Here is a 23,662-nt window from a genome sequence, read left to right as displayed (position 1 = left end):
CAAGCCCTAATTTTAACAATGTTGACTACTGCAATTCTCTTTACATCAGTCTCCCAGAATCCATGCTCCAATCTCTATAACTGATACAAAACTCTGCAGCCAGACTCTTGACTAACACCCAGCATAATGAACATATACTCTAATACTTGAATCCTTATACTGGTTACCTATAAAATGGCAGATCGTTTACAAAATTTTGACAGTAGCCCACAATCTTCTATACAATGTTTCTAGTCCTTGGATAAGCTCAGTTCTACATTTATACACACTATCTAGAAATCTTAGATCAGCAAATCAATTTCTACTTGCTGACCCAGCTGCAAAATATACACATAAAACAGCCTTCTGTATTGTCAGTTCTTGCATCTGGAACTCAATACCATTAGAAATACATTCCATCTACAATCCCAGAGATTTCAAGAAATCTGTGAAAACGTATTTATTTACTAAGAACAGCATTATTGTTCTTTGATCGCAACACTTTCCCATTTTCAATTGAACATTGATTGCAATGCATTAACTTTTTGTTTGATTCATGGTTGAATCAGTGTATGTTTTAAACATAGTTTGTTCATCTTATTTTATTTTATATTTTAAATGTGTATGTATGCTATGTAACCCACCCCGAACCTTGGAGGGCACGGGATAAAAGAAATTTTAAATTAGTATGGATCTTGAATTATATAAAGATGCTTTAGGAGGTCATGGGTTTGGCATTGATTTTAAAAGGGCATGGTGAATAAGGCAGTGGCCACGTGAGTGCAAAGAAAAGGGAGCCATAGGAAGTAGTGTCTTTTTGAAGTTGTTTCCCAAAGTGTCCCCTTGTGGCTGAGCTACTGCAAGGGACCACAAAGTACTGGAATTACGTAATGAGATGGCAGACTCCCTTAATCATTCTATGTAGAACCTCTTTAGGATATTAGCTCCAGAAGTGGCTATTAAGGATGACAAAATCTCAACTTTTCTATTGTTATTTGAAACAAAGAAATAAGGAAGTTGTTGCGACGATCTGTTTGCCCTTCCAACAGAAGCATATATGTCAGAGGGTACAGCAAAGCATCAACCTTCCTCATTAGTAAAGGATGGAGAGGAGTATTTAACCCTGAATAGTCGGTGCTACAATATTTAATTATTAGAACATTTATTGTATGCAAAGTCCAAAGAATTTTAGATTAAATAGAAACACAGAGAAACATGACAGCAGAAAAAGACTATGGCCTATCTAGTCTGCCTATCCACCCAATTAATTTAGCTTTACAACTCCCATCTCAGATATCTCCGGCATTTATCCTATGCATTCTTGAATTCAGATACCATTTTTGTCTCCATTACTTCCATTAGGAGGATGATCCATGCAACCACTACCCTCTCTGCAAAGAAATATTTCCGAAGATTACTCCTCAGTATACCTACCTTTACCCTCATCCCATGAACCCTCATTCTAGAGCCTCCTTTCCATTGAAAGAGGTTCACTTCCTGTGCATAGAAATCTTTGAGATGTTTAAATTTCTCTGTCATATCTCCCCTATCGCATCTTTCCTCTAGGGCAGGGGTCAGGAACCTTTTTGGCTGAGAAAGCCATAAACGCCACATATTTTAAAATGTAATTCCATAAGAGCCATACAATATGTTTAAAACTAAATACAAGTAAATGTGTGCATTTTATGTAAGATCACACTTTTAAAGTACAATAAGTCTCTGAAAATATTACACCAGGCCTTAAGACACCAATACATCTCCTATTAGGAAAAAGGACCAAGTCAGGCTGCTATAGAGTCCAACACAGAAACTACACGCCAGCAGAAAACCTCACCTGAACCACGTGCTGTCCCTCACCTAACACCGAATAAAGAGACCAAAACGCATAACAAGAAGCATGCAGAAAAAAATGAATTGGAAACTGCAACAAGCCAGAGTCTCTGTATGCAGTGTAACAAAGGAAAAAAGAAACATCACCCATCCTTATAAAACAAATCAAGAAATATAAAATCATCAGCAGTAAAACTGTACTAACAAAAAGAACATATTTCGAAACAGCTGATGAGTGGAATATCCAATAATTAAAAACTCATATAAAACATTTCCAGATACCAACAAAATATTTCAAAATAGCAGACACAAAGACCCAGTAATGAAAAATAATAAGGATACAAAAATTTTTTTGCTCTGCATACCTGGGAACGTTTGATATCCAGGTGTCCTGAGATTGTTCTGAATTAGCAGGAGGTGGGGTGGTTTGCTTGGAACTTTCTCCTCTGTCAGTCACATACCAGCGCTCTCTCTCACATTGGCTCTCAATGACACACCTATACACACATGCTCTCAGTACTCACATATACACATGTTTTTTCTCTCTCACTTATATAGGCTCTTAATTACACATTTACACACATGCTGTCTATCTTTTCAATCACATAAATACATGCTGTCTTTTTCTCTCACACACAGACTCTCATTCACATGCTTACAAACATGTCCTCTCTTTCTCTCATTTACACACAGGCTCTCAATCACATACTCACATGCTCCCTCACCTAAATCAGCTCTCAATCACACACAGACACAACATGGTCTCTCTCTCTCATTTAAACACAGGCTCTCAATCACATACTCACAAGCTCCATCACCTAAACCAGCTCTCAATCACACACAGACACACATGATCTCTCTCTTACTTATACACACAGGGGTAGATTTTCAGAGCCCTGCTCGCCTAAATCCGCCCAAAACCGGGCGGATTTAGGCGAGCAGGGCCCTGCGCGCCGGGAAGCCTATTTTACATAGGCCTCCCGGCGCGCGCAGAGCCCCGGGACTCGCGTAAGTCCCGGGGTTCTCGGAGGGGGCGTGTCGGGGGCGTGTCGGGGGGGGCGGGGCCCGGTCGTCGCGGCGTTCCGGGGGCGTGTCGGCAGCGTTTTGGGGGCGGGTGCGGGGCGTGGCTACGGCCCGGGGGCGTGGCCGCGCCCTCCGTACCCGCCCCCAGGTCGCGGCCCGGCGCGCAGCAGGCCCGCTGGCGCGCGGGGATTTACGTCTCCCTCCGGGAGGCGTAAATCCCCCGACAAAGGTAAGGGGGGGGGTGTAGACAGGGCCGGGCGGGTGGGTTAGGTAGGGGAAGGGAGGGGAAGGTGAGGGGAGGGCAAAGGAAAGTTCCCTCCGAGGCCGCTCCGATTTCGGAGCGGCCTTGGAGGGAACGGGGGGAGGCAGCGCGGCTCGGCGCGCGCAGGCCATACAAAATCGATAGCCTTGCGCGCGCCGATCCAGGATTTTAGTGGATACGCGCGGCTCCGCGCGTATCTACTAAAATCCAGCGTACTTTTGCTTGAGTCTGATGCGCAAGCAAAAGTAGGCTGATCGCGCTTCTTTTAAAATCTACCCCACAGGCTCTTAATCATACATACACATGATTTCTCTCACACACAAAGGATCTCAATCATACACACATACTCTTTCACACAAACAGGTTTTCAATCACAAACTTACACATACAGGTTCCCAATGGTAAACTTACATTCATGCTCTCTCTCTCTCACAGGCAGGCTCTCAATCACAGACATACTCTCTTTCACATGTAAGGCTCTCAATCATTCACATACATGCAATCTCTCACACACACACACACACACACGCCCGCCCCCCCCCCCCACGGCCCGGAAGAGGAAGTGGAGAGTATCGGGTGCCTGCGCGGCAAGAAGAGGCCACGCTAGTGCGCTCGGCATCAGCCCGAAGAAAAGAAGACTGCAGCGCGGCTCGGAGGAAAATGAAGAGCTTCATCCGTGGCCGATGGGACTCCGCCTCCGCGAGGGATGAAAATGAAGAGGTTAGCGTTGGGAGGAGGCTGCTGCTGCCGTGAGTTCCCGGGGTGGGGGAGAGAGAGAGTGAATGAGCGAGCAAGCATGTGTGTTTGCTCGCTCATTCACTCTCTCTCTTCCCCCCACCCCCACCCCGGGAACTCGCGGCAGGTAAAGGGGTCAAGGGATTGAGAAGAGCACCATGAATTAAACCTGTTCCATTTGTAAAGGAAGGATTTTCTCATGGAAGGCTTCAGCGAAGCAATCAGGACACGGGAAACTGATTCTGAAAGGTTAAGTGGCTGAAGAATTAACCTTTCAACATCCAGGCAGTCAAGGCTTGAAGATTGGGGTGGCCTAGGCACCCGTCGTTTTGAGTGATCGGAAGCGGGTCCTTTCCCAAGGAAATGTGCCTGCGAATGGAGAGATCCTGAAGTATTGGAAACCACACTTGGCGCGGCAAGTGAGGTGCTATCAGAATCATGGTTCCCATGTCCTGACGTAACTTCACGAAAGTCTTTGAGAGAAGTGGAAGTGGACGGAATGCATATAGGAGACCGGTCGCCCATGAGAGGGAGAACACATCTCTTGGCTGAGAGTGTTAGCTGCGAGTGAGAGAGCAAAGGTTCGCTACTTTGCGGTTTTGAAATGTTGCAAAGAGATCTATATGAGGGTAACCCCATTGTTGGAAGATCGAGTCCACCACTGAGGGGTTGAGAGACCACTCATGCGGCTGAAAGGTGCGACTCAGCTTGTCTGCCAACACATTGTCCACTCCCAGCAAGTAGGTGGCCCTGAGGTACATCGAGTGGGAGAGGGCCTCCGCCCATATCCATGCAGCTTCCTGACACAGGAGGTAGGAGCCCTTCCCTCCCTGATTGTTGATGTACCACATGGCCACCTGGTTGTCCGTCTGAATCAGGATGACTTGACTGGACAGGCAATCCTGAAATACCCTGAGAGCAATTCTGATTGCTCGAAGCTCCAGGAAATTTATTTGGTGTTTGGCTTCCTCTGGAGACGAAGATCCTTGTGTCTGCAGTTCGGCCACATGGGTTCCCCAGCCAAGGTTGGAAGCATCGGTGGTGAGAATTATTTGAGGGTCTGGAGCCTGGAAGGGCAAGCATTGGCGGAGATTGATGTGATTTTTCCACCAAGTAGAGACTGACGGAGTGAGTCAGTGACGTGGACAATGGTAGACAGGGGCTGAATGGATTGAGTCCATTGTGACCTTAGAGTCCACTGCATGACTCTCATGGCCAAGCGGACCACTGGGGTAACCTGAACTGAGGACGCCATGTGTCCCAGCAGGAAGAGGAAGTGGCGTGCAGTCGTGCGGTGCTGAGACTGTAGCTGGTGTGTGAGACAGACAAGAGTGAGAGCTCGCTGTCAAGGCAGAAAAGCTTTTCCTTGCAAGGTGTCCAGGTCTGCCCCTATGAATGATAAGGTTTGAGATGGAACTAAGTAGGATTTGTCATAGTTGACAAGAAATCCTAGCGAAATCAGAGTATGTAGGGTAAGATGTAGGGACGACAGAGCAGTTTGCTGACTGGGAGCCCTGATCAACCAATCATCTAGATAGGGGTAGACGTGAACACCTTGAGTGCTGAGGAAGGCTGCAACTACAATGAAGCATTTTGTGAAGACTCGTGGTGCAGACGCGAGGCCAAATGGAAGCACTCGGTATTGATAGTGCTTGGGACCTACCAGAAATCTCAGGTGTCTGCGATGAGATGGAGTTATCGCAATATGTGTGTATGCGTCCTGGAGGGCTAGAGAGCAGAGCCAGTCTCCTCTTTGCAAAAGAGGAAGAAGAGAGCCCAAGGTTACCATTTTGAACTTTTCTCGATGGAGGTACTTGTTGAGGGTACGTAGGTCCAGAATTGGACGAACGCCTCCCGATTATTTGGGGATTAGAAAGTACCGGGAACAGAACCCTAGGCCGTGCTGAGAGTAGGGTACTGGTTCTATTGCCTTGGCCTGGAGGAGGAGGGAGACCTCCTGTTCCAGGAGGATAGAGTGGTCGGATGATCTCCACGTCGGTAGAGGTGGGGAGTCCGGTGGAATGGAGAGAAAGTTCAGATGATAACCTTGAGTGATTATCGCCAGGACCCACTGGTCCTGGGTGTTTGAGTGCCACCTGTTGTTGAAATCGCACAATCGACCTCCCACTGGTATCTGTGGCAGTGGAAGCTGGCTGCTGCTCCCTATGCAGGAATCAAAAACCGGAAGCAGGGCCCGGCTGAGGAGCTGCTTGAGGCTTTTGTTTTCGTAGTTGACGAGACTGGGTTTTTTGGAAAGCTCTCATAGAACGAGCTCTAGATGGTGGTGGGTAGGATTTCTTCGGACGGAAGAATGACTTCTTAGTGTCCTTTCAGAGAGGCTGCTTTGAGGAATACTCAGAAGGCATCAGAGAGAGCTGTCTCAGGGTCTCATGATGGTCATTGAGTTCCGCCACCGTACGTTGAATCTGCTCGCCAAACAGATTGTCTCCTACACAGGGCAGGTCAGATAATCTGTCCTGTACTTCAGGGCTAAGGTCCAAAGACTTGAGCCAGGACCATCTTCTTGCCGAAATAGCAGCTGCAGATAAGAAATCTTTGACACTGCTACCAGGGTAAGATGATCTTATCTCATGCGTGCCTGCCTCAAAAACCTTGTTCACTAGGGTTTGAAGTTGATCTTGGAACTGTTGAGGCAGGGAGTCTGTCAATTCTTGTATCTGCTTAAATAAGACCCTGTTGTATTGGGTCATATAGAGCTGATAAGAGGCAATTTGGGAGATGAGCATTGAGCCCTGGAAGACACAGTGACCAATCGCATCTAGAAATTTCTGCTCCTTGCCTGGGGGAAAAGAAGAGGGGGGTTTCAATCTCCTTGCCTTCTTTTGGGCTGATTCTACAACCACAGATTGGTGATCCAATTGAGGTTTTTGAAAACCTGGGGCTGACTGTACCAAATAAGTGGTGTCAGCCTTCCTGTTGACTGGAGCAACAGAGCCACGGTGTTCCCATTTCTTTTTGAGGAGATCCAGAAGAACCTGGTGAATAGGGATGGAGGTTATTTCCTTTGGAGCATCCAGGAATTGCAACAGCCGCATCATTTGATGCCAGTCATCTTGTTCGGTCTGCAATTGGAAGGGAACCAATTCAGAAATCTCCTTCACAAAATTTATGAAGGAAAGGTCCTCTGGAGGAGAACGCTTCCTGCTTTCAGTAGGAGAAGGTGGTGAAGGCAAGTCATCGGTGTCTGGTGAAGAATCATCAGTCCAGGTATCATTAGGATCAGCACCTGACCCTCTAGGAACCAGAGGGGGATGGGGCGGAATTCCTGAAGGTCCAGGTCTAGGCTCTGAAGGAATCGAAGGAAGAACTGGAGGCACTGATGAAGGCATCGAAGGTACCGGTGCAGGCATCGATGGATGGATCGGTGGTGTCAGACTCATTGGCATCGATGGCTGAGGCATCGGTAAGTCTCCAGGTGGAGGGATGCAGAACGGTGTTTCTCCTCCCGATGACATAGTAAGAGGAGAGGGCACCGGAGCCATCGGTGACCAGGGATCCATCGGTGAAAAAGCGGCAATAAGCGCTTCCATCCTCAAGAGCAGTGGGGCCAACGCTGCCGGAATTGGGTCGGTGGTCGGCTCCACGATCGGCACCGGTGTCAGTCCAGTTCTTCACGGAGACCTGGAGCAATCAGCCCCAGCTCCGGAAGGGGAGAAGGAGGCAGAGGCATAGCCGGAGGGACCACCGTTAAAGGTGGAGTTGCAGCTCCCAATACCCGCCCGGGTAAGGGTTGCCTCGGTAGCCAGGTCACAGAAAAGGTCGGTGCCTTTTGTGGATGGGGTTTATTCGATGGCGGCTCGGACGATGGCGAGGTTGATGATTTTGCACGCTCGATGGTCCGAGACTTCCGATGTCGATGGCGATGTCTGTCTCTACGATCCCCTCATTCCTGAGGGGGAGTAGAGGGAGTTGAAGGCCGAGAAATTGTCGATGCCGGACAGTCACCGGCGGTGGTCGATACTGGCGTGAAGTGGACGGTGCCGGTTCTGGCGACGCCGATGCAATAGACGGCGGAGTTTGAGCACGGAAGAGAAGTTCCATCTTCTCCATTCTGGCCTTGCGACCTTTTGGTGTCATTAGGGCACATTTGGTGCAGGTCAGAACATCGTGCTCACATCAGAGACACATTACACAGACCTTATGAGGGTCTGTTATGGACATGGTACGGTTAATATCTGGGCACCGACAGAACCCCGATGCCATGGCCTTGAAAAATTGAGCCGCGGTACGGTCGATGGCCAGTAGGCCGCGAGGGCCAAACTCAACGGGAATCGACCGAAAACAGGTAAAAAACTTACCAGAGTACCGAGGCTTGAAAAAGTTGAAGGAGGGACCCCTGTGGGGTAAGAAAGTTTTCCGTAATTCCGCGAGGAAAATTCCTGTCAGGAATCTCTGCAGAGCTCCTTAACCGCGTGCCTACTGCTGCGCAGAAAAAAGAAGACTGAAGGGGGGCCCCTGCTGGCTGCAGGGTTAGTGCCATGCTGGGCATGCCCAATACTTGCCAGTCAAAGTTCTAGAAACTTTGACAAAAGTGTTCCATGATTGGACTCCATCCTGTGATGTCACCCATATGTGAGGACTACCATCCTGCTTGTCCTGTGAGAACATAGCCCACACACACTGAGGGTACAAAGTTGTGCAGCTAGTGCAGGGCCAATAATGGGCTCTTCATACATGCTACTATGAGGCCTTGCTATTTGCGTAGGCCCCACTTTTACTTGCGAAGTCTGTAGAGTGTTGCTCTCTGACACTACCACCCCTCAAGGGGAAAGGAGAGGGGGTGATGATGCAAGACAAATGAGCCTCAAGTGCACAAAGTCACAGTTAATTTATCCAACTCAAATAATGGTGCAATGTGTAGTTCTTATTTTTGGCATGTTTTAGGAAAGAGAAATGGATCAGCCCTTCCCCATATTACAATATCAACAACCACCTTCCCTTCCTCCCTGGTCTCAAGCACATCAGACCTCTGCAGCATGCCTAAACCCTGCCAGCCCTGGAAGGCAAACGAACGGCACCACAGTCCCATTCCAGATCAATCAATTCCTGAATGGCATCCATCATGAGGAAAAAATAAAAGGATTCCTCCTCAGCTCAGACATGGCATCCAAACCAGGGACACCCAGCTATTTCAAAGTCTGGGAAATCAGTGCCGGCTGTTCATCTCTATGAAAGAACTGCAACATGGCTCGATACAGTTCTAGTCCTGGAGGAATTTCCCCATCTTTCAGGGAATCAGAATCAAACTCATCATCAGTGCCATCTGGATTCCTGCAGGGAACACCCATAAGGAGTCAAGGCGAGCTCCGGTGCTTAAGTATAGGACTGGAAAAAGAAGGAGCCACCGGCTGAGGACAGTAATGGGTGAAGCAGAGGACTGCGCATGAAGAAAAGCTTGTAAGCCTTGAAAAAATTCCACCCAAAAAAAAAGCAGCTGGATCCAGACCAAGCCCAGAAGGAACAGGAGCTGGTCCCAGAGAACTGCCCTCACCTGCAGAGGAGCCAGTCAAGGGAGAACCATGGTCTGGTATCCCTCCAGTCAAGGCCGTAACCAACCCTTTATCGGAATGGGAAGAGCCAGGCTTAGCAAAATCCAAGGAAAACAACTCTCCCTATCTGAGCAGCGCTGACACAGGTTACAAGCCAGGTCAGGCTTAGAAGCCCTAATATCACAGGCAACACAAATAGGAAGATGCTTAGGTTTCTTGTTTACCGGCGCCATCGCAGCGGTAAATGTGTGTCTGAACGGCTCATGCTCAAAAAGGCTATGCGCACAAAAAATAAACACCACAGAAGGAAGCGCGGAAGGCGCAAACACAAGTTGTGTGCCAAGCTAAGCGTGTGAGCAGTTTAAAACTTGTGAACATAAAAGGCTTGCCAAAAATCAAGTGCACGTGTGCGCAGAGCTGATGCACTGCGCACCCACCGAAGACCTGTAGAGGGCAGCAGAGCACACACAGGAGTGAGCGAAAAACACCGCTGCGGCCTACCACGCGGCATGCAAGAAAAAAGGCTAACTGCGGGGCATAGCCCACCGGGAGCCGTTCAACCCGCCAGGCTGCCCAGTTCTCCAGCCCCAATGGGAGTGGGAACGAATGTCAAGACAGTGCACCAAGCACAGAGACCAGAGGAAGTCCTGAAACCCCTCTAACATCTCTATTTCACAGATAAAACTTCTCTATTTTTTTTTAAACCTTATCTGAGCTCAGCACTTACTGGCTGAGTACAAAGACAGTCTCCAGTTGCAAGGGGAGAGAGCATCTGCTGTCACCGCTGCACCCCACCTCCTGCACCCACTGCCTTTCAACTGAACTAGCAGCTAAGTCCATGCTGGGAAACCCAGCTACCAAACCAAGGCACAGCTCTGAGGTAACACAGAAATCACCTCAGGAATTCTCAAATTGGGAAGGGGCCTTTTGGTTTCACAGCAGGAGAACAGGGCTTTCTTTTCCTCAATTTAGATTTCAAATTTCTCCTTCCAAAAACTCAAAGCAATCCCCATAGGGAGATGCGTATCCACCATTTGCTGAAGACGGATAATATTGGCAGACTGGGGGGGTCACTGCAGGACTAAAAATACTGTGACATCACCTTGCTCCGTTTCCACGTGCTGGCAGGGGAGCATAAACCACTGATTCTGAGTCCATCTCTCTAAACACTAGGAAAATAAGTTAATTTTACTTAGAAAATTATAATTTTCCTTAATATCCATTATAGTTACCTTAGCTGCAGCAAATGGCTGCCAGAGCTCCATCTGTTGCATCGGAGGTGGACCCTTGGGCTGAGGTGGGGTTGACGCAACCCATAGGCAAGGACCTACAGTTCCCCACCATCAGCAGGTGGAGTGGGCTGAAGCTAGAGGCCGCTGGGAGCTTCACCTATACCAGCCCTCGTTCCCCTCAGGTTGAGCCTTTGGGTGCCGGGGCCGGCAGGACTTAGGTGGGCCTCGAGGTTAACTAGAGATGGAAGGTGATTCAGCCCAGAGACAGCAGCCGATAGATGGCGTAGTCCTATCCTGGACAGGATTCATTACTGGAACTCAGGCGCCAAAGGAACAATGAGTAACTGGAGGCACTCAAGCAAAGGAAGGCCTAAGCCCTGTAAGTCCACGTCAAGAGGATAGGCGAAAGGAGGCGTCATTGACAGGCGAGGATCAGAGCCAGCAAGTGGAAGTTGTGGCAAGCAACGTAGAACTCTGGATACAGGAAAGTCTGTAGTGTAGTCATTCAAAGGCAAGGGTCAAGACATGGAGAAGGCAGGCGTGGTCAGGCAAAGCAATGGCCAGGGCACGGAGAAGGCAGACGTGGTCAGGCAGAGCGGAGGTCCGGGGCTGGAAGAAGCTGAAGAGTAGTCAGATGTAGCGGAGGTCCGGGGCTGGAGAGAAGCTGAAGAGTAGTCAGGCGTAGCGGAGGTCCAGGGCTGGGGAGAGGCTGAAGAGTAGTCAGACATAGCAAAGGTCCAGGGCTGGAGAGAAGCTGAAGAGTAGACTGGCGTAGCGGTGGTCAAATCCAAAGAGTCAGTCCAACACATAGACGAACAAGAAGAACAGGAATCGGAAACCACAGGGAAACAGAAACACAATGAAGGATGATTCTCAGATCAACAACGAGTACTCGGAATACAAGGAGACCTGTTGCAAAGGCAACACTATGGAGAGAGACCTGAGCTTTTATACGCTGAAGAGTCTGACGTCAGCATCCAGGTCTGCGGCCAGGTTCCCGCCGTGGGCCCTTTAAAAGAACTAGTGATGGGCGCGGCGCTGATGGCGTCTCTCCGTGGGCCACACAGAGAAGTCCAACAAACAGGGACATCTTAGCTGGCAACACTGGGTAGCGTGGCAGGGCCAGAGGCACTGGAGGGAACCCGAGGTCAGAGCTGGCGGCCCACCGCCACCAGTGAAGAGGAACCAGGAGCTGGAGTCTGTCTGAAAAGGGGAAAGGGCCGCGCCGCGGGGATGCCATGGGCAGCACGCGTAACAGCTTCACTGCTGCAGCTCTCAACCCAGTCAGTCCATCTGGTACTCAATACACACACTCCTCTCTCACTCAGCCTGGGAATAAGGAAAGACTCAAAGGAGGAGGCTCAGGGCAAGGAAGATTAGGTACGGCTGTGTACAATGTGTGTGCTGCACAAAGCGAGACCCAGCTACCTGAGCCCTGTATGCTGCCTATTAACTACCACACTCCAAAATTCATGCTGTAGCTAGGAAGAAGAGGTATGCATGAGTACACATGATCTCAGAAAGAAGCTCCTACATGTTTAACAGCCACTGCTGGTGTCTCTTGCTACTGCAAGGTACTGAGAGCAGAGCCCAGGTGCTGACCTAGATCTGAGCATCAGGCAGCAGTGAATTTTCCGTGGCACACCTGATCAGGACTGAAGGCACACCAGGTGAGAAGCACTAAATTAGATGACAGAAGAGAACTTGAAAAACAGCCAAAACTGACTGCTAAGCACTTGCGACAGGGAATGAAAAAAAAAAAACTCTCTTTCTCATGTCAACTTGCAGTGTGAAGAAAAAGAAAAGGAAATTTAATTGCCAAAAAAAAAACTTCCTAAAATGTACAAGGGAAGGCAGGCAAGAGATTGGTTTTATTAAATGAAAAAAGCAAAAAAATCCATGAAAAACTAGGGCCACGCAATCTCAAATGTCTAACATTTGAGCTTTCGTCTGGTGGAGGAAAATAAATCGAAGGGAGCCGCAGTAGCGCTCCCTTCCCATGCATGCATAGTAAAGACCTTTAGGACTTTCCAGAAAGCTCTGGAAGAGATGTCCATTCAATACCAAACACAGGCATGTGACCTGCTTCTGTGACTTCGGTGACTTGCTTGCCTTCAGAGAAAACAAATATACAAATGTCCAAACAAATTTAAACAGTGAAAGCAAACAGTACTGCTGATATCCTCATTTAAGCTTCCTGTTGATTTTTTGATAGGACAAACTTTTAAAAATCTGATGAAGAACCCAAATCATAAAAACAATTTCTCCAACAATGCAGTGACCTTTTGGGAGCAGACCAGAAAACAATGCTTACAGTTAGAATTTTTTAATTATAGCAAAGCCAAAGCTGACATGCATTCCCAGAGCTAGCTCTACCACATTCTGTCTTACCTTAAGATACAGAAGCAATTCTTAGCCCCAGAAGATAAGCGACAGAAACCAAATCTCTGTTTGCTGTCAATGTCAGTGAGCACAAATGTAAAGTTCTGGCCAACTTGGCTAGCTGCAAGACTAAAAGTGAAAAAAAAAGAACAAAGGAAAACTTATTTTTAAACTAGCTAAATGATAACAAGTTTGTAATCAAATGAAGTCATTGAACCAACAATAATGTCCTCAGTAATGTGGACTTTCAGCAATGAACTTTTAAAGAAAACAAAATTTTATTTTTGTCTTTTATAATAGCTAAGGCGAGATGTTCCTTTTCCTTGGGGGGGTAGGGAGGTTGCATAATACCTAAATACGTTTACAAAGTTACATTAATGAAAAGATTAGTTAGTTACCAAACCATGTAGTAAACTCCACCGCCCCCCCCCCCCCGCCCAAAATTTTTTTATTTTCAAATCAAGAAATGCATTGAAATTAATTTAGCATTTTTAAAGGTCTAGTAGGATTTTATCATATATTATTTGCAGAATGTATTTCTTAATCACCCCCAGGCTCTTCACGTTTGAGGGAGCAAAGAGCTGGTATGTATTTTTGGTTCTGAAATGCATGGCTCATCAAGTGCCACCAAAGGCTTAACTGATTTTCAGGGTGTACTATTGCAAGGTGTGGGTTTATTTTATTTATTTACTTTAAAACTCTTCTATGCCGTTAAGTTAATTACCATATCACAACGGTTTACAGAAAGGCACAATAAGAAAAAACTATAATTGGTATAGATTACAAATTACACATGTGCCAACATAGAACAGTAACATACTTTAATAAGAAAAGACTGTGTGTTAATTAAGGCTTATATGTCAGTTGAAAATCTGTCAAGCGGTTCAAATCTAGCATTAATATGCAATTGGAGATATTAGAGGAAAAAAACTGATTACTTGGTGCGTCAATATCTTTCAACTGTTTTCCTCCTCCTCTTTGTCTTTATAAAAAGCTTGTTTAAAAGCCAGGTTTTCAGACTAGTTTTTAATAGTTTCAAATTTCTCTGCAGCCTTATTTCGAGTGGCATGGAGTTCCATAGAACAGGTCCAGCCAGCAACTGTGCTCTCTCCCTTACCTGAGTGAGGCATGCTGATTTAACAGAAGGAATAGTTAGTAGAGCTTTATTGGCAGATCTCAGGTTTCTGTGTGGTACATGTACACGCAGTGCTGTGTTAAGCCAGTCGGCCTTTTCATCATGGATTAGTTTATGAATTATACACAATGCTTTGTATTGTATTCTTTGTTCAATTAGAAGCCAGTGTAGTTCAGCAAGTGTACCTGTGATGTGGTCTCTTTTCTTTTTGCCTGTCAAAATTCTAGCAGTGGAATTTTGCAATATTTGGAAGATTGCCAAGGGAGCGATATAGACAGTTGCAGCCATGTGGCCCAACAGCCTCAAAATGTGCCAGTCCGATACCTGTTAACTCTTTAACCTCTGCCGCAATGGTCACCAAGGCAAAAGCCCTCTGGAGAGGCAGAAAGGCCTTGGCCTGAGCCATGTCTAGCAGGGATCCTATGAAGTCCAATTGAGGTGAAGGACTGAGATGAGATTTTGGGAAGCTAAGAACAAACCCTAGTGACTCCAACACCCGAATGGTCAAGTGCATGGACCTGGTGGCCCCCGCTGAGACGTGCTCTCGACTAGCCAAATGTCCAGATACATGCACTCCCAGTCTGTGGAAGTGCGCCACCACCATGGCCAGGCATTTTGTGAAGACCCATGGGGCAGACCTGAGCACAAATGGCAACATCGGTAATGGAAGTGTTTTCCCACCACAATTCTGAGATACTTCCTGTGACCTGGGAAGATCTCAATATGGGTGTATGCATCCATTAGGTTGAGGGAGCATATCCAGTCCCCTTTTTAAAAAACGGGGATCAAGGTGACCAGGGAAAGCACCTTGAATGTTTCTTTTTTTTTAGAAACTTGTTGAAGACCCTCAGGTCTAGGATGGGACAGAATCCTCCTGTTCTCTTTGGAATAAATAAGTATCTGGAGTAGAATGCCCACCCTCTTCACCGTGGTGGAAAGGGCTCAAGCGCTCTGGCCATTAAGAGGGAGGAGAGCTCTGTTAGTAGTACCCCCTGATGCGCTACTGGCCCCCATATGGGCAGAGAAGGCAATTTGGCGGGACTCCCAATAGGTTTAATTGGTAACCCTGACAGACAATGGACAGTCTCTTCCGAAGGGATGGGCTCCACCTTAACCAGGGTGGAACCAGACTGCTGTCGCTAACCTTTAAAAAGGAGATAGAGCAGCTTTTAAACTAGAACAAAGGGGAAAGCAGACAGTCACTCAGCAGCGCATGGTTCGGAGAGAGGTATCTTCAAAGGATACTAATAATGCATTAGAATTAGGGCATCCTGACAGTGAGGTTCCAATAATAAGAAAAGTAGTCCAAGTGCCGGTAACTAAAAACTCACCTCAGCTAAAAAATTCTAAATTATCCCTAGCAATTAAAAAGTAGAATGAAAATACAAACAAAAAACAAACTTTGAAATGTTTGTATGCTAATGCCAGAAGTCTAAGAAGTAAGATGGGAGAATTAGAATGTATAGCAGTGAATGAATACATAGACTTAATTGGCATCTCAGAGACATGGTGGAAGGAGGACAACCAATGGCACAGTGCTATACCGGGGTACAAATTATATCGCAATGACAGAGAGGAGCACCCGGGAGGCGGTGTGGTGCTTTATGTCCGGGATGGCATAGAGTCCAACAGGATAAACATCCTGCATGAGACTAAATGCACAATTGAATCTTTATTGGTAGAAATCACTTGTGTGTCGGGGAAGACTATAGTGATAGGAGTATACTACCGTCCATCTGGTCAAGATGGTGAGATGGACAGAGAAATGCTAAGAGAAATTAGGGAAGCTAACCAAATTGGTAGAGCAGTAATAAAGGGAGACTTCAATAACCCCAATATTGACTGGGTAAATGTATCATCGGGACATGCTAGAGAGATAACGTTCCTGGATGGAATAAATGATAGCTTTATGGAGCAATTGGTTCAGGAACCGACAAGAGAGGGAGCAATTTTAGATCTAATTCTCAGTGGAGCACAGAATTTGGTGAGAGAGGTAACAGTGGTGGGGCCTCTTGGCAATAGAGATCATAATATGATCAAATTTGAATTAATGACTGGAAGAGGAACAGTATGCAAATCTACGGCTCTCGTGCTAAACTTTCAAAAGGGAAACTTTGATAAAATGAGAAAAATTGTTAGAAAAAATGTGAAAGGAGCAGCTACAAAAGTAAAAAGTGTGCAAGAGGTGTAGTCATTGTTAAAAAAATACCATTCTAGAAGCATAGTCCAGATGTATTCCACACATTAAGAAAGGTGGAAAGAAGGGAAAATGATTACCGGCATGGTTAAAAGGGGAGGTGAAAGAAGCTATTTTAGCCAAAAGATCTTCATTCAAAAATTGGAAGAAGGATCCAACAGAAGAAAATAGGATAATGCATAAACGTTGGCAAGTTAAATTTAAGACATTGATAAGACAGGCTAAGAGAGAATTTGAAAAGAAGTTGGCTGTAGAGGCAAAAACTCACAGTAAAAACTTTTTAAAATATATCCGAAGCAGAAAGCCTGTGAGGGAGTCAGTTGGACCATTAGATGATTGACGGGTTAAAGGGGCACTTAGAGAAGATAAGGCCATCGCGGAAAGATTAAATGATTTCTTTCCTTCGGTGTTTACTGAAGAGGATGTTGGGGAGGTTCCCGTACTGGAGAAGGTTTTCATGCGTAATGATTCAGATGGACTGAATCAAATCACAGTGAACCTAGAAGATGTGGTAGACCTCACTGACAAACTGAAGAGTAGTAAATCACCTGGACCGGATGGTATACACCCCAAAGTTCTGAAAGAACTAAAAAATGAAATTTCAGACCTATTAGTAAAAATTTGTAACCTATCATTAAAACCATCCATTGTACCTGAAGACTGGAGGATAGTTAATGTAACCCCAATATTTAAAAAGGGCTCCAGGGGCGATCCGGAAAACTACAGACCAATTAGCCTGACTTCAGTGCCAGGAAAAATAGTGGAAAGTGTTCTAAACATCAAAATCACAGAACATATAGAAAGACATGGTTTAATGGAACAAAGTCAGCATGGCTTTACTCAAGGCAAGTCTTGCCTCACAAATCTGCTTCACTTTTTTGAAGGAGTTAATAAACATGTGGATAAAGGTGAACCGGTAGATGTAGTATACTTGGATTTTCAGAAGGCGTTTGACAAAGTTCCTTATGAGAGGCTTCTAGGAAAAGTAAAAAGTCATGGGATAGGTGGCGATGTCCTTTCGTGGACTGCAAACTGGCTAAAAGGCAGGAAACAGAGAGTAGGATTAAATGGACAATTTTCTCACTGGAAGGGAGTGGGCAGTGGAGTGCCTCAGGGATCTGTATAGGGACCCTTACTTTTCAATATATTTATAAATGATCTGGAAAGAAATATGACGAGTGAGATAATCAAATTTGCACATGATACAAAATTGTTCAGAGTAGTTAAATCACAAGCAGATTGTGATAAATTGCAGGAAGACCTTGTGAGACTGGAAAATTGGGCATCAAAATGGCAGATGAAATTTAATGTGGGTAAGTGCAAGGTGATGATGCATATAGGGAAAAATAACCCATATTACACAATATTAGGTTCCATATTAGGTGCTACAACCCAAGAAAGAGATCTAGGTGTCATAGTCGATAACACATTGAAATCGTCGGTTCAGTGTGCTGCGGCAGTCAAAAAAGCAAACAGAATGTTTGCTTTTATTAGAAAGGGAACGGTGAATAAAACGGAAAATGTCATAATGCCTCTGTATCGCTCCATGGTGAGACCGCACCTTGAATACTGTGTACAGTTCTGGTCGCCGTATCTCAAAAAGATATAATTGCAATGGAGAAGGTACAAAGAGGGCTACCAAAATGATAAGGGGAACAGCTCCCCTATGAGGAAGACTAAAGAGGTTAGGACTTTTCAGCTTGGAGAAGAGACAGCTGAGGGGGGGATATGATAGAGATGTTTAAAATCATGAGAGGTTTAGAACGGGTAGCTGTGAATCGGTTTTTTACTCTTTCGGATAATAGAAAGACTAGGGGTTACTCCATGAATTTAGCATGTGGCACATTTAAAACTAATCAGAGAAAGTTCTTTTTCACTCAACGCACAATTAAACTCTGGAATTTGTTGCCAGAGGATGTGGTTAGTGCAGTTAGTATAGCTGTGTTTTAAAAAGGATTGGATAAGTTCTTGGAGGAGAATTCCATTACCTGCTATTAAATAAGTTGACTTAGATAATAATTTATTTATTTTATTTATTTGTTGAGTTTTCTATACCGTCATTCAGTAGAGCCATCATAACGGTTTACAAAGTATACATTTTCTTAGCAGTTGTGCAACAGTATAACAATGTGAACATTAACAGAAATTAAACATAGCCAGTCCAGAAAGCATTATTAAGTTGGATGAGGAGGGGATGCAGGTTCAGGTTGGAGAGAAGGTATTAAGAAGTTTATAGATGAGAGTTCGATTGAGAGTTGGGATGATCAGACGTATGAAGGTCAGTGTAGAATTTGTGAAACAATAGTGTTTTTAGGCCTTTTTTGAATGTTTTTAGGTTTTGCTGGGTCCTCAGGACGTTAGGTAGCGTGTTCCAGAATTTAGGGGAGGCAATGGAAAGGGCTCTTTTTCTTGTTGTTGCCAGATACGCATCTTTGATGGTGGGGATGTTTAGATACCCTGAGTTATTAGAGCGTAGGTTTCTTGGAGGATTTTGGGGAATTATGTTTAGGGTGTTTAGACCCTGATGATCATTGTTTAGAATTTTGTGAATGATGGTCATTGATTTCTAAGCAATACGTGCTTTAATAGGGAGCCAGTGAAGTGAGGTCAACATGGGCGTTATGTGTTCACTTCTTTTTGTTCCTGTTAGGACTCTGGCAGCTGAGTTCTGCAGTATTTGGAGTGGTTTGAGGGTTGAAAAAGGTATTCCAGGTTAGTAAGGAGTTGCAATAGTCGAAGGTGGAGAAAATAAGTAGTTGTAGGACAGTTCTGAAATTGTAAGTGTTGAGAAATGATTTTAGATGTCTTAGGGTTAGGAGTCTGTGATATCCTTCTTTAGTTTTATTTGATATGTGGTTCTTGAAAGAAAGTTCTTTATCAATGATAATTCCGAGGTTCCTGGTGTGGGTGGTAGGGAGTATAGATTTCATTTGTTTGTCTAGTATTGTCAGGGGTGGTGGAGTTGGATTGGGTTTTTGTCCATGAGCATTATTTCAGTTTTGTTGAAATTGATTATGAGTTTCAGAGAATTTAGGAGATGTTTGATTGAAATAAGTAGATCTGAGATCTTCTTGTAGGTGTCTTCGATTGAATTTTGTATGGGAATTAGAAGTTGAATGTCATCAGCGTAGAGGAAATGTGTGAGTCCATATTCTTCTAGTAATTGGCAGATGGGGAGAAGGTATATGTTGAAATGGGTGGCGGATAAAGCTGATCCTTGGGGGACTCCAGTGTTGAGGTTGATCATTTTTGATGGGTTGTTATTGAATAACACTTGGTATGTTCGATCAGATAGATAGAAAGAGAACCATTGTAAGGTGGTGCCGGTTAAGCCAATTTGGGTTAGTCGCTCCAACAGTATATTGTGATTTACTGTGTCGAAGGCGGCTGAGAGGTCAAGGAGTATGATCACCGCTATTACTAGCAACGGTAACTTGGAATAGACTTAGTTTTGGGGTACTTGCCAGGTTCTTATGGCCTGGATTGGCCACTGTTGGAAACAGGATGCTGGGCTTGATGGACCCTTGGTCTGACCCAGCATGGCATGTTCTTATAAGGTTTGTGAAGTTGATGGTGGAGACCATTCCATTCCAGCTTTTGACAGAGGAGGATGCCAGGCACAAAATGCTTGAGATCCTTCAGCTCATGGATCCTCCTAAGGAGATCGTGGTGGTCCTGTTCTTATTCCTTCGGAAGAGACTCCCCCTTCCCCAAAAGGTTCCCCAGTTCCTAACAAAACTGAATCCCTCTTCCTTGCACCATCATCTCATCCTCACACTGAAACTCCGGAGCTCTGCCTGCCTCTGGTGACCTGTGCATGGAACAGGGAGCATTTCAGAGAATGCTATCCTAGAGGTTCTGGATTTAAGCTTTCTACCTAAGAACCTAAATTTGGCTTCCAGAACCTCCTCTCCCACATTTTCCTATATCGTTGGTGCCCACATGTACCACGACAGCCAGCTCCTCCCCAGCACTGTCTAAAATCCTATCTAGGTGACGCGTGAGGTCTGCCACCTTTGCACCAGGTAGGCATGTTACCAAGCGATCCTCATGCCCACCAGCCACCCAGCTATCTACATTCCTAATAATCGAATCACCAACTATGACGGCCGACCTAACCCTTCCCTCTTGGGCAGTAGGCCTTGGGGAGATATCCTCGGTGTGAAAGGACAATGCATCACCTGGAGAGCAGGTCCTTGCTACAGGATTCTTTCCTGCTGTACCAGGTTGATGCTCTCCAATCATGAGAACTTCTTCCTCCAAGGAAGCACCAGGGCTGCCAGTCTGAAGTTGGGACTTGGCTACTATGTCCCTGAAGGTCTCATCTATATACCTCTCTGTCTGCCTCAGCTCCTCCAGGTTTGCCACTCTAGCCTCCAGAGATCGGACTCATTCTCTGAGAGCCAGGAGCTCTTTGCATCGCATGCACATGTACAATTTCTCACCAGCGGGTAAAAAAATCATATATGTAACACCTTGCAAAGGTTAAGTCTTCATGTGGAAACTTCCTTCGCTCATTTGGAGGATAAGGGTCTGATGAGATACCATCCAAGTCTTCAGAGGAGACCTCCATTTGATCATCCCCCCATGGGTCATAGGGACTCTCATCCTCACTGCATTCCACAGGGGATGGGGCCCTAGGTGCACGACTTCCATCCAGAAGAGCAGGCACCAATGAAACTGAATGGGGGACTCAGGGCTCGGCATCTATGCTGGCCTTGGGGGAGCTTCCTCCTCAGACACTGGTGCCCTCCTGGGAACCAATGCCAACTGGGTCGATAACACACCAATAAGCACACTGAGCTTCTCCAGAAGTGGTGTGATGATGGGCGGCGCTGGCTCCGGTGCCATAGGACCAAAGCCCTGCAGGGCCCGCTCCATCGCCAGCTGGACTCGACACTCCAGCTCCTTTCTCAAACATTGCCGATGCCAATTCTGACTGGGATCACAGATTGGCACCAGGACTGGTGGAGACCATCGTGGACCTTGGATATCAATAGAGGATGGATGCTCCTCGCCACAGGGCCACTTTGGGGGCATCATGGCAAGCACCAGTATATCCCCATGCCCGGCACAGTGCATCATCAGGGACCAGTGCTGATGTTTCTTAGGCTTCCCTTGATGCTCGGCCAGGTCCTTCCCTGGTGCTGAGGTTGAAGATGACGAACCCGGAATCCTCAGCCCAGAGGTGATAGACAACAGTTGGTCTCCGTTGCCCCATCCACCGGCGACCTCAACTGAACAGACAGTTTAGCTGATGTCGATTGCGTGTTGTCCATCGGTGCGGCTCCAAGGTCCTTCGATGCTAATGCCGCCAATGCCTATGGCTCAGACTTCCTCGACCCGAAGAGATGATATATCTTGTTGCGTCAAAGTCAATGTCCCTTCAGGGTCATCTGGGCGCAAAAGCGGCAACCACGGACATCGTGCGATGCCTCCAGGATCAATGATAGACATATTCCTTGGGCACACAGGGAATTGGCAAAAACCGGACGTGGCCATGACGGAAGAAACAAAAGGGCCGAAAGATGAACAAAAGCAGCAGGCATCAATGGCTGGCAGGTACTGAAGCACTCCTATCACAGGACAATCAACTGCGAAATAAAACTTACCAAAACGTCGAAAATTCTGACTGGGGACACTACAGGAAGGCACTGAGAGGGACCTGGTGATGGACAAAGAGAAAAAAATCGCGAAAAAAATCACATTTTTCACAGGGAAAAAGCCACGATTTTAGTGCTCAATCAAACCGCTAGGCTCACAGCTCCGTGGAAAAATAGAGAATGAAGAGGGACCCCGCGTGGACGCATGGTATAGAGCATGGGCATACTCAGTGTGCCTAGTCAAATTTCTAGGAACTTTGACATAAATTTTCCATATCAGGCTCCATCTGATAAAGTCAGCCATGTATGAGGACTAACATCCTGATTTTCTCAGAGAACAGCTCTTGCTTGCCCGACCACCCTTGGATCTCCTGCAGCAATTCTATGGGAAGGTCCTGGTTTTGGTTGGGCCATGACCCCTGTGGCTCATCCCATTTTGATATTACACTGTCTACCAACCCAAAAGTACATACTACCATTGGAAGACAATGAAGTAGCATGATCTGCTCAAAGTGCTGTATGGGTGGCAATCACAGCTCTTAGCGGAAAGTTGAGTCAAGTATGGTTCTTCGGATGACATTTTAATGTGCCTTTTCAATCAGACGATATTACTTGAATGAGTATTATTGTCCTTTCAATAGTGAAGGAAAATAGGAACAAGATCAGGTAATCCCTTCAAAGCTATATATTGTTTTAAGTCGTTCTCTTTCCTTTCAAATATTTTGCGTACTGTTTGAATAAAATTGTGTGGTTGCCACATTGGTTCACTTAGATATGTAGAAACAAAGGTGAACAAACAAGTTCTAACTGATACTTTTTTACTGCACTGACAACACATTTCTGACTAGTTTAGAGAGTTATATTCCCTTCATAAGGTCAGTCCAAAATGTACTCCTGGGGGAATTCTTCGCAACTGCAGAGCACAGAATTTGTGCAGAATTCCCTTCCTGTGCAGAATTTGGAGATACCTAGCAGGCTGCGAGCAAAGCACAGCCCACTCATGGCTGAAGTCGAGGAAGGCCCCAGTGGAGATGAGCAGAGCCCATTCCGCTGACAATTGAAAAAAAGAGAGGCCCTGATGGGCCATGCAGTGCCCATCCTGCTCACAGGAAAGATCAGCAGGTCTGGCAGCAGAGAAGGCCCAGTGTGACAGGCAAGAAAGCTGAGCTCGTGAGCCTGTGTGACAGAGAGAAGGTGTAGTGTGAGTGCTGTGTGTGTGTGAGAGAGAGGGAACCTTATAAGGGAGTGTATATATGAGGCGAGAATGCGAGGGAGTATGTATGTGAGTGAGAGATTAGGATCCTGTATGTTTGAGTGAGGGTGTATATATGTGTGTCAGAGAGGGAGCCTGAGGGAAGAAGTGTGGGTGTGCAGCAAGAGAGAGTGAAAGCCAAAATGCAAGTGTGTGTGTGTGTGTGTGTATGAATAAGAAAGAGGTAATCTGTATGAGGGTGTGAATAAGAAAGAGGTAGTCTGCTTGAGGGTATGTGTGCCAGACAGGGGGAGCCTGTGTGATGGTGTGTGCATGTGTGTGAGATAGAGGGAGCCTGTATGAGGATTTGTGCATGTGAGAGAGAGGGGACGGGACAGAAGTATCTTGTGTGAGGGTGTGTGCATGTGTGAGAGAGAGAGAGAGAGAGTGTGTGTGTGAGAGACGGACAGAGAGAGAGAGTGTGTGAGTGTGTATGTGTTTGAGAGAGTGAGACAGAGAGAGCCTGTATGAGGGGCTGTATTCAAAAGGGGTCAAACTGTGGGAGTGGAGTGCTAAGGGGTG

At 46.1% G+C, this 23,662-nt stretch overlaps 1 protein-coding gene across 3 annotated transcripts in view; it reads right to left on the bottom strand.

Moving 5' to 3' along the window:
• Positions 1-23,662, bottom strand: part of DENND1A (DENN domain containing 1A) — a 1,620,172-nt gene that overhangs the window by 1,154,236 nt on the left and 442,274 nt on the right. For all 3 annotated transcript variants that reach the window (XM_029611167.1, XM_029611164.1, XM_029611165.1), the window contains exon 5: positions 12,963-13,082. In XM_029611167.1, the coding sequence (XP_029467027.1) occupies positions 12,963-13,082 (120 nt within the window). The remainder of the gene's footprint in view (positions 1-12,962; positions 13,083-23,662) is intronic.

This window comes from Rhinatrema bivittatum, chromosome 8, assembly GCF_901001135.1.
Source record: "Rhinatrema bivittatum chromosome 8, aRhiBiv1.1, whole genome shotgun sequence".
Taxonomy (NCBI): Eukaryota; Metazoa; Chordata; class Amphibia; order Gymnophiona; family Rhinatrematidae; genus Rhinatrema; species Rhinatrema bivittatum.
Note: the sequence above shows the minus strand (reverse complement) of the source record. Positions and strands in the feature narration are given on the sequence as shown.